Below are 14,916 nucleotides of genomic sequence, written 5' to 3'. Positions count from 1 at the left end.
CATTTTGAATGTGTTTTTGAAAATTTTGAGCACATTTAAAATTACCGCGATAACAATGATCATTTTGGTCACAATAACTGAGTGCAAATCAAATCTCGATGAATATGTTTAGAACCTTTTGAATTTAAATCTAATGGATTTGGGAAATTGGCCATAATGATGATACCCAGTTCTACCAGTTGGACTTATACGTTGTCCAAATAGTAATCCTAACCAATGGTTTAACGCACTTCTTGTACATAATTGTGGGATCCCTGAGATTAATGAAAAATGTAATAATGTGTGACCTTTTATTACTCATAGTTGCATTTAAACCTTTTAACACGCCACCTGTCATGCACTCGGACACCTGCTGCCTGGAATGTAATACGAAGCCTCTGTTTGTTGCCTAAATCATTCTGGCTTTACAGTTACCCATGTGTCCCTGTGCGTGTTGGCAAGACAGAGACCCATTGAATATACAAACCCCCTCCTTCCTTCCTTGCTACCTTGTCAAACCAGTCATGCAGGTGTTGGCTGAGCCACAGCTAAGTGGATTCACCTTGTGGAGAGCAGCTGACCAACCTCCTGAGGGTGAATCAGTTCGCTGATAACGGGGTCTGAGCCTCCGTTTGTTGGGCTGTTCTAACAGACTGTCTTGTCACTGAGAGCTCAGGCGAGATAACAACAGCTAGGTCGAGGGATTGTTGAACATTAGGTTGGTCTCCTTTAGAGCAAACACATCCCCCGCTGACACTAGTTTGGCGTTTTCACCGCTTTTCAAACAGCCCTATCCTTTGCTGAAACACTTCTTTGTTTTTTTCCCTCCCTCTCTCTCTCTCTGAGCAGTCCTTTTCTCCCTCCTGTTTCTGGGCTTGGTGCTTCATTGACCTTCTACCAATGAACAACTAGAGCTTGACCCCTGACCTTGGCGTGATCTCTCACCTCTTCTATCAAACCACGCCCACAGGTGTGTATTTCTGTATTCCTGGGTGGGGAGCTTTAACTCTTTGATTGGAAAGGACCTCTATAATACTTTTATACCAGCACCACTATAAAATGCACAGACCTAAACAAATATATATGTTGTAGAAATTGTACATGCCAAAAGTTAGGACACACCTTCTCATTCAATGTGTTATCTTTATTTTCATGACTATTTACATTGTAGATTGTCACTGAAGGCATCAAAACTATGAATGAACACGTGGAGTTATGTACTTGATTACACTCTGATTACACACTCTTGGCATTCTCTTAATGAGCTTCAAGCACACCTGTGAAGTTAAAACCATTTCAGGTGACTACCTCTTGAAGCTCATCAGGAGAATGCCAAGAGTGTGCGAAAAAGTAATCCGAGCAAAGGGTGGCTATTTTGAAGAAACTAGAATATAAAACATATTTTCAGTTATTTCACTTTTTTTTGTTAAAGGGGAACATTATCACAATTTCAGAAGGGTTAAAACCATTAAAAATCAGTTCCCAGTGGCTTATTTTATTTTTCGAAGTTTTTTTCAAAATTTTACCCATCACGCAATATCCCTAAAAAAAAAGCTTCAAAGTGCCTGATTTTAACCATCGTTATATACACCCGTCCATTTTCCTGTGACGTCACATAGTGAAGCCAACACAAACAAACATGGCGGATAGAACAGCAAGCTATAGCGACATTAGCTCGGATTCAGACTCTGATTTCAGCGGCTTAAGCGATTCAACAGATTACGCATGTATTGAAACGGATGGTTGTAGTGTGGAGGCAGGTAGCGAAAACGAAATTGGAGAAGAAACTGAAGCTATTGAGCCATATCGGTTTGAACCGTATGCAAGCGAAAACGACACGACAGCCAGCGACACGGGAGAAAGCGAGGACGAATTTGGCGATCGCCTTCTAACCAACGATTGGTTTGTGATTGTTTGGCATTAAAGGAAACTAACAACTATGAACTAGGTTTACAGCATATGAAATACATTTGGCAACAACATGCACTTTGAGAGTGCAGACAGCCCAATTTTCATCAATTAATATATTCTGTAGACATACCCTCATCCGCTCTCTTTTCCTGAAAGCTGATCTGTCCAGTTTTGGAGTTGATGTCAGCAGGCCAAGGAAGCTAGGGTCGATATTCTTCTCTTGATCATCTTCGGTGGCATAAGGGACGGTGTGAGCCAAGACATCCAGGGGGTTTAGCTCGCTCGTCTGCGGGAACAAACTGCCGCCATTGCTTGCCGTGCTACCGAGGTCCTTTGTCCCTGAATTGCTCACACACTCCGGCAGATTCAATGGGGGTCTGGCGGCAGATTTCTTTGACTTTATCGTTGGAAATGCATCTGCTTTGAGTGTCGCAGGATATCCACACATTCTTGCCATCTCTGTCGTAGCATAGCTTTCGTCGGTAAAGTGTGCGGAACAAACGTCAAATTTCTTGCCACTTTCGCATCTTTGGGCCACTGGTACAACTTGAATCCGTCCCTGTTCGTGTTGTTATACCCTCCGACAACACACCGACGAGGCATGATGTCTCCAAGGTACGGAAATAGAAAGGCGTTTAATTCGCCAAAATTCACCCATTTAGAGTTCGGAAATCGGTTAAAAAATATATGGTCTTTTTTCTGCAACATCAAGGTATATATTGACGCTTACATAGGTCTGGTGATAATGTTCCCCTTTAAGTACATAACTCCACATGTGTTCATTCATAGTTGTGATGTGACAATGTAAATAGTCATGAAAATAAAGAAAACTCATTGAATGAGAAGAAGGTGTGTCCAAACTTTTGGCCTGTGTACTGTATGCAACTTAATTTTGCAGAAAACATTTTTTTTCAGTAGTGTTTGAAAATGCAACAATGGCATGTTGGCCCCAAACATTGTTGTTTGATGTTGTCAAAGCTCCCCTATCATGTGTCCTGTGGCAAAAGCAGGGTAAATGTAGATTTAAAAAAAAAATTTAATCTCATTTATTTGTGTCATACTTCTTAGCCTGTTGCTTTTTTGTCGGTCAATTCCCAAATAGTAAGACAGAAATAAGCCGTATGTACTTTTGGAACCTTAAAATCTTGGTCCTTGAGATTTTATGTGTAACGTATAACGCCCCCCCTTCTCCCCCTGGGGGCCGTGTAGTGTGTATGGAGCAGTGTGAGAGCGCAGCAGCTCTGCTGGAGTCGGTAAGGGAGCAGGAGGTGCAGTTTGAACAGCTGACTCGGGCGTTGGAAGATGAGAGGAGGAGAGTGGGCCTCCCTGCCACCAGCCCTTCAACGCTGGGTCGCTCCCTCCCTCACACACAGGTAACGCCAGCAAAATCACAAAACGCCTAGTCCAGAGCCTCCCATGGACTTTTTTTTTTTTTTTTTGCCTGAACATTTACATGGATCATACTGTCATTGAAATCATCGCCTTTCAGTCATCAGTAAACCTGCTCCCATCTCCGCCCCGCCTTCACTCCACCAGTGCTCCATATGTTTGTCAGTCTGCATTTGCACTACATTGCTATCTCTGAAAATGTATTGCACATATAAAGTTAACATCATCATGCTTGAGGTTGTATCATGCTTGAGGTTGTCACAATACTCCTCATCATCACACTTTTGTCAGCATGCCTTCGCTGCCACTCACCAAATGCACACATCTATTCAACCCCTGATATGGAATCTCAGTTATTTTCCTCTTCCTGTTCCAGCATGCTGTGGAATGCAGCCATCTGTCATGGCTGTCGCATACGCTTTGTCTTCAATTCAACATTATTGTGTTTTGTTGAAAGCTAAATGCATGTGAGTTTATGGTGCATATTGATTGACATCAAGCTCTGTAAATTGGTATAGCCAGTGTTTTATATCATGATTTGCCCCCGTCTTAAAACTTCTGTCAGAAAGCTAAAACCAAACCAATGTAGGTCGATCTAAGCTATTTAAAGAAAACATTGACATCTTAGTAGGGGTGTAACGGTACACAAAAATTTCGGTCCGGTACGTATCTCAGTTTAGAGGTCACGGTTCGGTTCATTTTCGGTACAGTAAGAAAACAATAAAATATAAATTTTTTGGTTATTTACCAAATTTGTAAACAATGGCATAACACATACCTGCCAACTACTCCGGTTTTCCCGTAATTAGTACGGTTTTCATCAACCTATTCCGGGTTACGGTTGCAGTGATAAAAAATACAGGTTTTCATTCATTAAAATTTTTTTTTTAAGTTTTATTCACGAAATCGCGTAACAACAATGACAATCGACACTGCTTTCCGTAACTTCCTATCGAGCCATACCGAATGCCATGCGCGAGGCTATTTATAGCACCGCTGCCAAGCACGAGGCCATTGTTTCCAAACGAGCGAACGATCATGGAATCAGCCGGAGAAAAATCGCATACGAGTCTTAAACCGAAAAGAAAACTGCAGTCATTCCGTGAAGAATATTCAAAAGCCTATCCGGGAATAATTATCCGTTCCAAAAAGGGTGAAAACAATGCGAATTGCACCTTGTGCAGACAAGACTTTTCGATCGGACACGGAGGAATTAGCGATGTAAAAGACCACGTTGGGACAAAAAAACACAAGTCTAATGCCGTTGCTAGCGATACAAGTGGAAAACTTTCAACGTTTTTCGTCGCCCAAACAGATGCTTTGGATGTGATAAATGCCGAAGTTTTATTTACGGAGGCAATAATTGAGCAAACAAAAAGGTAATGACACCAATGTTATCTATTGGAATTGTTTAGTACTGTTATACTGTTAAAAGTGTTTATACTATTTATGCTTTCAAGTCCAAGTTGAAGAAATCTTGTTAAATGTTGACAGCATAACTACCAAAATACAGAAGTATGTCCTTAATACTTTTGCAGTGCTATTTCTGTTGAAAAGTTAAAATGATTACATTAGAGATGTGATGTGCCACTTTTCAAGTGTCTGATGGCTTAAATTAATTTTCATTAATTTTTCATATTTTGAGTTCTTTTGAAAGGCTTACAAAAAAACTACGTTTGAATTGTAATTCCATGCTATTGACAGGACTATTAATTTTAATGAAGTTAGCTTACCATGTTTACAGTATGATAATTGTGATAGAAATGTGAATTTTAGGCACAGAATATTTTTTACAATTGAACAAGGCAGTAGATTATACAAGCTTGGACAGAAAGTTAATGACACCAATTTTTTTTTAAATGGAATTGTTTAGTACTGTTTTACCATTTGTTTACTGTAAAAAGTGTTTATACTGTTTATACTTTCAATTAACAAATTGAAGTCTTGTGAAAGGTTGACAGGATAACTGGCATTAACTGTCAAAATAATTTCAAACTATTGAAGTTAGTTTACAGATTAAACATGTCAGTCAACCCATATGATTTTTGCTGTAATATTTTTGTTTTGAAAAGTCACTGTGACTGATAGAAAAGTGATGGTTTTAGCAACATTTTAACCTGTCTGAATGCTAATAATCATTTTGCGTCGGGGGGCGAAGTGAACCCCCCACCAGGACTTTGTCCTGGACCTACCGGGGCCTGCGGCCCCTGTACCCTGGCTACTAGGTTTTTCTGATTTCAAAAGTTGGCAGGTATGCATAACATACATATACACGCAGGGTCCATTGCCAGGGTTAATGTGGTCAACATATATAAAATAAAAACTAAATAAAGTAAGGCTCAGAATGGTTTCTTAACAAAACCTTTCAACATATAAAGTGCTTTTTTTGATTGATTGATTGAGACTTTTATTAGTAGATTGCACAGTACAGTACATATTCCGTACAATTGACCACTAAATGGTAACACCCCAATAAGTTTTTCAACTTGTTTAAGTCGGGGTCCACATTAATCAACATTAAACTGCCTCAAGTTGTTGCTCAGATTAAATAAAATGACAAAACTTTTCTTTTACATATAAAAAGTGCAACATTGAACAGTTTCAAGTCAACTCAGCCTTTAGATTAACTTTTCTTTTCCCCCCCAGCCTGGCTAACTTGGCAGTAAGAGGACATATGGGCTTACTGTTCTTCCACCATAGAAGTGGGTCAAAATCTAGTTTCTAATGCAATATGGACTTAAATCTGCTGCTATAAAAACATTTGTTATTGCTTTAGCCCTGCCTGACTCGCCGAGGAGAGGCTGCTTGAATGCGGTGGTGACACTTCAAATGGGTTAGCATGTTTGAAGTGTTGTCAGAAGCAGCTGCTGAACAATGTCGGCAAACCTCCGTCCTCCATTGTTGTAACGCGCAGCCAAAGTGTTCCCAAACGGGAGATCTTAACGAGGCGGGAGGGTCTTCCAGCTCTGGCTTTTACATGTTGTCGTAGCCCGGTCGCTGCTAGCATGCCGTGTGTTGTGCCTCGGTGTGCATTGTTTACACAGCGTGCGGTACGCTACTTAATATGTCCGTGTGGAAACTCGTTCGGTACACGTCCGAACCGTACTGAAACGGTTCAATACAAATACACGTACAGTTACACCCCTAGTAAATTGGTATAGCCCAGGGGTCGGCAACCTTTACCAGTCAAAGAGCCATTTTGACCAGTTTCACAAATTATAGAAAACAATGGGAGCCGCAAAATTTTTTAGAAATTTTAAATGAAATAACACTGCATACGAAGTTTTTTTTTTTGCTTTGTGCTATGTATAACCAGGGGTCTCAGACACGCTGCCCACACCTTTTATGTGGAATTTGAAAGCTGGTGCGGCACGCGGGTTGTAATTGAATGGCGCTTGTCAGCGTCATGCGTGCCGTGATGGTACAGCATATAGAACCCACTACAGTCAGTGTGCCTGATCAGCCACGCATTGTACGGGGCTTTCGCTTTGCTCACGTAAGTTACAGCTAGGCATACTTGGTCAACAACCACACAGCTCACACTGACGGTGGCGGTATAAAAAAACAACTTTAACACTCTTACTAATAATGCGCCACACTGTGAACCCACACCAAACAAGAATGACAAACAAATTTCGGGAGAACATCTGCACCGTAACACAACATAAACACAACAGGACAAATACCCAGAATCCCATGCAGCCCTAACTTTTCCGGGATGCATTATACACCCCCGCTACCAAACCCCGCCCACCTCAACCGACTCACAGGGGGGGGGGAGGGATGTGTGAGGGAGCAGGGTTGGGGTGGGGGCGGGGTTTGGTGGTAGCAGGGGTGTATAATGTAGCCCGGAAGAGTCAGGGCTGCATGGGATTCTGGGTATTTGTTCTGTTGTGTTTATGTTGTGTTAAGGTGCACATGTTCTCCCGAAATGTGTTTGTCATTCTTGTTTGGTTTTGGTTCAAAGTGTGGCGCATTATTAGTAAGAGTGTTAAAGTTGTTTTATATGACCACTGTCAGTGTAACCTGTGTGGCTGTTGACCAAGTATGCCTTGCTGTCACGTACGTGTGCAAGCAAAAGATGTATATTGTATAACAAGTGTTGGGCTGGCACTCTGTTAATACAGATTGTAGAGGGCGCCAAATGTTGTATCATCATGGCACGCCCTTATTATAGTCTTACGGGTGAAAATCGGTGAATATTAATCCCGGGAGTTTTCTGCGAGAGGCACTAAAATCCGGAAGTCTCACAGGACAATTGGGGGGTTCAGCAAGTAAGCTGCTGAGCCGCATCAGAGTGATCAAAGAGCCGCATGCGGCTCCGGAGCCGCGGGTTGCCGACCCCTGGTATAGCCAGTGTTTTATATCATGCTTTGCCCCCGTCTTAAAACTTCTGTCAGAAAGCTAAAACCAATCCAATGTAGGTCGATCTACTAAGCTATTTAAAGAAAACATTGATATCTTAGTGTTTTATTTGACATAGCAAATATAGCTTTTTAATAAACATTTTTTACAAACATGCAGAGGACCAATAGCTGTGGTCCCCGACCTGGCTAATATGTTTGGGTTGACATTTTTAAAGATAGCTTGTAGTTGTGTTAGTGGCGTTCCTTCTCAACAAGTGTAGTTCATGTCTGGAAACGACATATGTTCACCAAACTCCAGTTACTGTCCATGTTGTCTTTGCCTGTAGGCTGTTAATGATCAGTGTATCTTGTGTCATTGTGCCTTTGGATCATGCTGTTCAGGCATCTCTTGGCAGCGGAGACTGAACGTTATTTTAAATTCTACGTGTAAATATTTGTCTTCCTTTTGGGCTCACTTGACATTCATTAGAATGTTTTGACTGTGAGAAACCTTGGACAGGCTTGATTAGTGTCGCCCAAGTGTATTTTATTTCCAGCGAGAATAACAATCGTGCCTTGCATCCGAATACTGCTCTAAAAATTCAGCGAGTTGATGAAGATGTTATGGGAAGAACTCGCTTCCAGGGAAAGCTGCCCTTCTCGTACAACCTGCACTTCCCATTTTCAAAGAAAAAAAATACCCCTTTGCTATTACAGTGCAACTGTTTCCATAGAAGAGGCTTGGAAATACGAAAGCTGCATGCTTACACAGTAACTGAGGCTGTTGTGTTGCATCAAGCCGAGTGTTAGTCAGGGTTAATAAAGTCTATACAAGATGACAGACATTGATTATGTAACCGATTTTCAAGGGAGGCCGTGGAGGAAATAGGGTGTAAAAGATGCACGGCTGCATTCCAAAATGTCCTCCCTCATGCCTTGCAGTGATTCACAGACCATAAACACTTAGGCATGGGTGAACGAGCTTATTCTTATTGTTTCATAAGAGACTAGACTGTCAGAAAGAGCCATAACCTCACATTTAATGCTGTTTCAGTAAATATGCAGTTGGTTGTTCACCAATTTACACTCATCTCTCTTGTCACATTCCAGAACGGGCGTTTAGGGGATGCAGACATAGAACGACTGAAATTGACAGACTCCTACCTTAACGGCACACAGGTACTTGTTTTTAAGAGTAATTTGACAACTTGTTCAATCATTTAGTTGGTGAATATTTGCATTCATACACATTGTCTGTCTGCTATAGTACAGGATGGTGGACCCAGCACACAGCACTCTAGATGAGAGCTACACACCAGAGGATGACTCCCATGAAGCACACTCAGTTTTTTCTGAAGAAGGAACCACACGACGGCCGGACAATGGGGTGGGTTATGTGTGCCATTCTCAAGAAAAATTTCACCTGAAGACGACCGTTGTTCAAATGTTGTGATCCGGATTTTTACATATTGACATTAAACCTAGAGCGCTAACATAATTGTCTAAATCTCTTCCACAGCTGAAGAAGCCAATCTCACGCACAGTCATGCCGACAGACTCCATGTCCATTGACGGCGGCATGTCTATGGGTGGCTACAGCGCCACACTGGACCGTCCATATAGGCACATGGGAGGAGGAGACTACCCCACTGCCACGGTGCCCAGAAACTACCACTACAGCCCTGTAGGGGCTTACGATGACTACAGGGCAGGACCACCATCAGAGGCATACACAAGCTTAAGCCGGGGCTCACACATGGATGAACGCTACAGGTACCACTTTTCTTAGTACAGAGAAGGAGTTTTCAAAGTGTGAGGTTTCAGACTATTCAGGGATTGGGAGAGCAGCTGGATAGAAAATAATGATAATAATAATAGATTTTATTTGTAAAAAGCACTTTACATTGAGTAAACAACCTCAAAGTGCTACAGTGTATTAAAAAATAAATACATTAATAAATAAATTAAAACTAGAACAGCCAAATAGCTAAAACTAGTATGCATATATCTAAAAAAAAAAGAGGCTTTTTTTTAAAAAGAAGGGTTTTTAAGCCTTTTTTAAAAGCATCCACAGTCTGTGCTGCCCTCAGGTGGTCAGGGAGAGCGTTCCACAGACTGGGAGTGGCGGAGCAGAAAGCCCGGTCTCCCATTGTTCGTAGCTTTGTCCTCGGAGGTTGGAGGAGGTTAGCCTGTCCAGAAGAAAAATGTCTTTCAAACCTGTTTTGCTAGCTTTATTATTTTTTTTTTAGCTAGCGCAGTAAGTTCCTCTTTAAGACCAAAGCAAAATACAACAAATGCAGTAATGAAATGTGGGCAAAAAACTCATTTCCCCACTGCAATGTTTGTTCATGTCATGGAAACGGTCACTTTTGTTGCCAGGAAGTCTGAGTCAAAGTAAGTTTGAGGGAGTCAGACAACTTGTTTCTATTGGTACACTGCAAAAAGTCAGTGTTCAAAAACAAGAGAAAAAAAATACAAAAATTATGGGTATTTTACCTGAACTAAGGAACATTATCTGTCAATAGAACAAGAAAATTCGGCTTGTCAAGACTTTCCAAAACAAGTAAAATCAGCTAACCTCAATGAACCCAAAAATACCTTAAAATAAGTATATTCTCACTAATAACAAGTGCACTTTTCTTGGTAGAAAAAACAAATATGAGACTATTTTTCTCAATATGTTGAAAAATATTCTTTAATTAAGTAAATGCTAGTGCCATTATCTTGACATAATGATATGCGCTCGGCATCATGATTTTTTTTTTCATGCTTGAAGTAGGAAATTATTACTTTAAAAAAGTAGTTTTATACTTGTGAGTGTTGATGACACAGCTTTGCATCAGTTGATATTCTAGTTTCAAGCATGTTTTACTCAATATAGGTCATAAAATCTCAGCAACAAGCTGTAATATCTTACTGAGATCATTTAGGACCAAAACCCTTAAAACAAGTAAAACACTCTATAACATAAAATCTGCTTAGTGAGAAGAATTATCTTATCAGACAGAAAATAAGCAAATATCACCCTTATCTGAGATATTTAATCTTACTTAGATTTCAGTTTTTGCAGTGTAGCATTGATGTATTGTGAAGATACTCTTTAAGTCAAGTGTGAAGAAGCATAACATGAATCAAAACTTCAATTCAACAGTAAAAAGATCACACAAAATTGTATTCCTTAGTATTTAGAATCCAAACATTGCCATATTGTGTCTTTCTATAGGCCAGTTGATGGCTACAGAACTCTGGATTCTGGTTATCGGGCCCCAAGCCGCCAGCAGATGGACCCCTATGCGGCACAGCCCCAGGTGGGCAGGGGAATGAGGGCCATGGGCTCTGCAATGGAGATGCGATACAACCATGGTCATTACGGTCTGGAAGATGACCAGCGCAGTGTGGGATATGACGACTACGGCATGGGGCCTCCACCCATGCACCCCGGCGGTTATGGCACCATGCCACGGCTGGGACATGGCCCTGGTGGTATGGATAGACGACGACTCAGGTAAAACATTGAAGCCAATGCAGCACGGACACACGTTTTGTTTTCACACAGAACATAAACATTTGCCTCCTTGTGATACAGAAGTTGTGAAGATACTCTGGATAGTGATATGGGGGGAGTTGACCCATATACATGGGTTGTTCCCATGACCATGGAGCGAGGAAGCATGGCTTCATTAGACAGCACCCTAAGGAAAGGTCCTCCTGCCTCATGGCGACAACCAGAGCTGCCTGAGGTGATTGCCATGTTGAACTACCGCTTGGATCCTGTCAAAACCAACGCAGCTGCCTTCCTCCAGCATCTCACGTTCAAAAATGACAAGGTGAAAGGTCATAATCATTCAGTCGTTTTCCTCGATTTTACGGTGCTAATGTAATGTTCATTATGCGCAGGTTAAATCAGAGGTGCGCCGCCTAAAGGGTATACCCGCCTTAGTGTCGCTGCTGGACCACCCCAGCAAAGACGTGCACCACTCGGCCTGCGGGGCACTAAAGAATATCTCATATGGACGAGACCAAGACAACAAGATTGCCATCAAGAACTGTGATGGTGTGCCAGCTCTTATTCGATTGCTGAGGAAGACCCGTGACCAGGACCTCACGGACACTATCACCGGTACTTGTCACCATGCTTTTCTCACGTGATGTGTGAACATTTTAGTATGCATAATTATGTGATCCTTTTCCCAGAACTTAATTAGTTTCCAGATAGGAACCTTTATTTATCACTCTTTATACTATTTCCCCGATATGTTTTTTTCATCGATTTATAGCAGGATTACGTTCTGGACACCCCTGCCCGGGGTCGGTGAAATTTTGCATGTTATTCAGGATTGTTTATTATTTTATACAAATTTAACGTCATTATAACCACTCTACACAGCTTGCACACACATATACAGTACAGGCCAGAAGTTTGAACACACCTTCTCATTCAATGCGTATTCTTCATTTTCATGACTATTTACATTGTAGATTGTCACAACAAAGCTATGAATGAACACATGTGGAGTTATGTAATTAACAAATAAAGGTGAAATAACTGAAAATGTGTTTTATATTCTAGTTTCTTCAAAATAGCCACCCTTTGCTCTGATTACCCACTTTTGGCATTCTCTCGATGAGCTTCAAGAGAGAAATAGTTTTCACTTCACAAGTGTGCTTGAAGCTCATCGAGACAATGCCAAGAGTGGGGAATCAGAGCAAAGGGTGGCTATTTTGAAGAAACTAGAATACTGTATAAAACATGTTTTTAGTTCTTTCACCTTTTTTTGTTAAGTACATAACTCCACATGTGTTCATTCGCATTGAATGAGGAGAAGGTGTGTCCAAACGTTTGGCCTGTATTGTATATACTAGGGGTGTAACGGTACACAAAAATTTCGGTTCGGTACGTACCTCGGTTTAGAGGTCACGGTTCGGTTCATTTTCGGCAGAGTAAGAAAACAACAAAATATACATTTTTGGGTTATTTATTTACCAAATTTGCAAAATCTTCCACCAAAAATATTTTTTTTAATGGAATATTTGATGTGAAGTAATAGGAACCTTGGATAGGTCAATAATTCATAATAACATTGATTTTGATTCAATATTATGTTTTGAGCAATGACAGTTTGAAAGAAAAAAAAACAGCTTTGTTTTATTAGTCAACATTGCAACTTTTTCTAAATTACATTTAACCTTTAAGCTTTTTTATTTCACTTTTGTTATGTTTTTGTTTATTTTAATAGTATTTTTAGAATGTGCCGTGGGCCTTTAAAACATTAGCTGTGGGCCGCAAATGGCCCCCGGGGCACACTTTTGATAGATAATAAAAAATTAAATCTGATAAATCTATGGATAAAAAGCAGAGCCTGGCGACGCATGCGCGTTTATCATAACTCTCTCTCTCTCTCTCTGTCTGTGCCCCTCCCTCACCAATGCTGCTGCACGCACAATTTGTTTTGTTTTTAACCCCTTCTTAACCCTGAACGTACATTGAAAATACACGCAACTGCTAACGGGCTACGATAGACTGACCATACGTCCTCTTTTCACCGGACATGTCCTCTTTTGCGGAGCTGTCCGGGCGGAGTTTCGGTGTGCATTGTTTACATACACAACGTGCGTTACGCTACTTAATATATCCGTGTGGAAACTCGTTCGGTACACCTCCCAACCGGAACCCTCGTAATGAAATGGTTCAATACAAATACACACGTACCGTTACACCCCTAGTATATACAGTAAACACTTCTAGGCTGTTAAATCACTTTATACACTTGAACTGCTGTAGGTTCAACATAAAACTTAATTGGGTAATCAAATCTCAACGTACTCAATGGTACTTTTTAAAATCTAAGATGCACTGAAAGCACAATAAGTGAACTGCAAAGTGGCGAGGAAAGACTATTTGAGTCTTGCTGCGTATTTCCCCACATGTAATTGCATTTAGTATCAGACTACCGCTAATGTCTCATACTGCTAGAAAAGGGAAGTATGTTTACTACATGAGTTCAAGTGCAGGATACAAACCCAACACTAGAGGCCGTTAAATCTTGCTGAAGCCTGTTTTTCTTACCCCAAAGGGCTTGGTCTGCAAAACCCTATAATGGCACCGTTTCATGTCTAGGTGTAATCTTTATTCTATTGCCAGCAATGCAATCTAATATTGGAACACTGATGTCATTCCAGGCACACTGTGGAACCTTTCATCCCACGACTCCGTCAAGATGGAGATCGTGGACCACGCCCTGCACGCTCTGGCAGACGAGGTGATAGTGCCTCACTCGGGCTGGGAGCGCGGGAGCAACGGAGGAGAGGAAAGCTGCAAACCACGCCATCTGGAGTGGGAAACCGCTTTGACCAACACTGCTGGCTGCCTGAGGTACGAACATGAGCAGCAGAGGAAAAGGCTGCGGCCAGGGCCGCATTTAAACAAATGTGTAATTAAATGTTCAAATTTGTCCTCTGTGCGACAGGAATGTGAGTTCAGAGCGCAGCGAGGCACGGCGGAAGCTAAGAGAGTGCACAGGATTAGTCGATTCGCTGATGTACATTGTTCAGTCACAGATCAACCGCAAAGATGTGGACAATAAGGTAACTTCTCCCCCTTGTTAAGTCATTTTCATTGTCACTAAAGCAGTGTTTTTCAACCACTAGTGTGTCGTGAGATACAGTCTGGTGTGCCGTGGGAGATTATACAGTTTCACCTGTTTGGGTTAAAAATATTTTTTGCAAACCAGTAATCATAATCTGCAAATAATGTGTCGGTACTGTCTAGAGCTCAGCAGAGTAACCATGTTATACCATACCATATCAGTAGGTGGAAGCTGGTAGTTAATTGCTTTGTAGATGTCGGGAACACGTCGTGTGAGACGAGGATGGTTTGTCGTGATCACAATAAGCAGACGACAGCGGGAGGCACTGTGCAGGTAAAAAGGTATCTAATGCTTAAACCAAAAATAAACAAAAGGTGATGCCCCTAAGGAAAGGCATTCAAGCTTAGCGATGGCTATGCAGAACGAAACTAAAACTGAACTGGCTACAAAGTAAACAAAAACAGAATGCTGGACGACAGCAAAGACTTACTGCGTGTGGAGCAGAGACGGCGTCCACAAAGTACATCCGTACATGACATGACAACAATGTCCACACAGAAAAAGATAGCGACAATTTAAATGTTCTTGATTGCTAAAAGAAAGCAGATGCGGGGAATAGCGCTCAAAGGAAGACATGAAACTGCAACAGGAAAAGCCACCAAAATAGGAGCGCAAGACAAGAACTAAAACACTACACACGGGAA

The 14,916-nt window shown here is 41.3% G+C and overlaps 1 protein-coding gene across 10 annotated transcripts in view; it reads left to right on the top strand.

Annotated features, from left to right (window-relative positions):
- LOC133577060 (catenin delta-1-like) overlaps positions 1–14,916 on the top strand; it is a 44,946-nt gene that overhangs the window by 19,555 nt on the left and 10,475 nt on the right. For 5 of the 10 annotated variants that reach the window (XM_072912477.1, XM_072912479.1, XM_072912481.1 and 2 more), the window contains exons 3-12: positions 829–949; positions 3,100–3,263; positions 8,736–8,804; positions 8,893–9,012; positions 9,145–9,398; positions 10,849–11,130; positions 11,212–11,452; positions 11,523–11,745; positions 13,806–13,998; positions 14,093–14,210. In XM_072912477.1, the coding sequence (XP_072768578.1) occupies positions 3,105–3,263; positions 8,736–8,804; positions 8,893–9,012; positions 9,145–9,398; positions 10,849–11,130; positions 11,212–11,452; positions 11,523–11,745; positions 13,806–13,998; positions 14,093–14,210 (1,659 nt within the window). In that variant the 5' untranslated portion in view covers positions 829–949; positions 3,100–3,104. The remainder of the gene's footprint in view (positions 1–828; positions 950–3,099; positions 3,264–8,735; positions 8,805–8,892; positions 9,013–9,144; positions 9,399–10,848; positions 11,131–11,211; positions 11,453–11,522; positions 11,746–13,805; positions 13,999–14,092; positions 14,211–14,916) is intronic. The other 5 variants (XM_072912484.1, XM_072912478.1, XM_072912476.1 and 2 more) reach the window with 2 other exon arrangements.

This window comes from Nerophis lumbriciformis, linkage group LG36 (assembly GCF_033978685.3).
Source record: "Nerophis lumbriciformis linkage group LG36, RoL_Nlum_v2.1, whole genome shotgun sequence".
In the NCBI taxonomy this organism is placed as follows: domain Eukaryota; kingdom Metazoa; phylum Chordata; class Actinopteri; order Syngnathiformes; family Syngnathidae; genus Nerophis; species Nerophis lumbriciformis.
The sequence above is the reverse complement of the archived record's forward strand: the minus strand, read 5'-3'. Positions and strand labels throughout refer to the sequence as shown.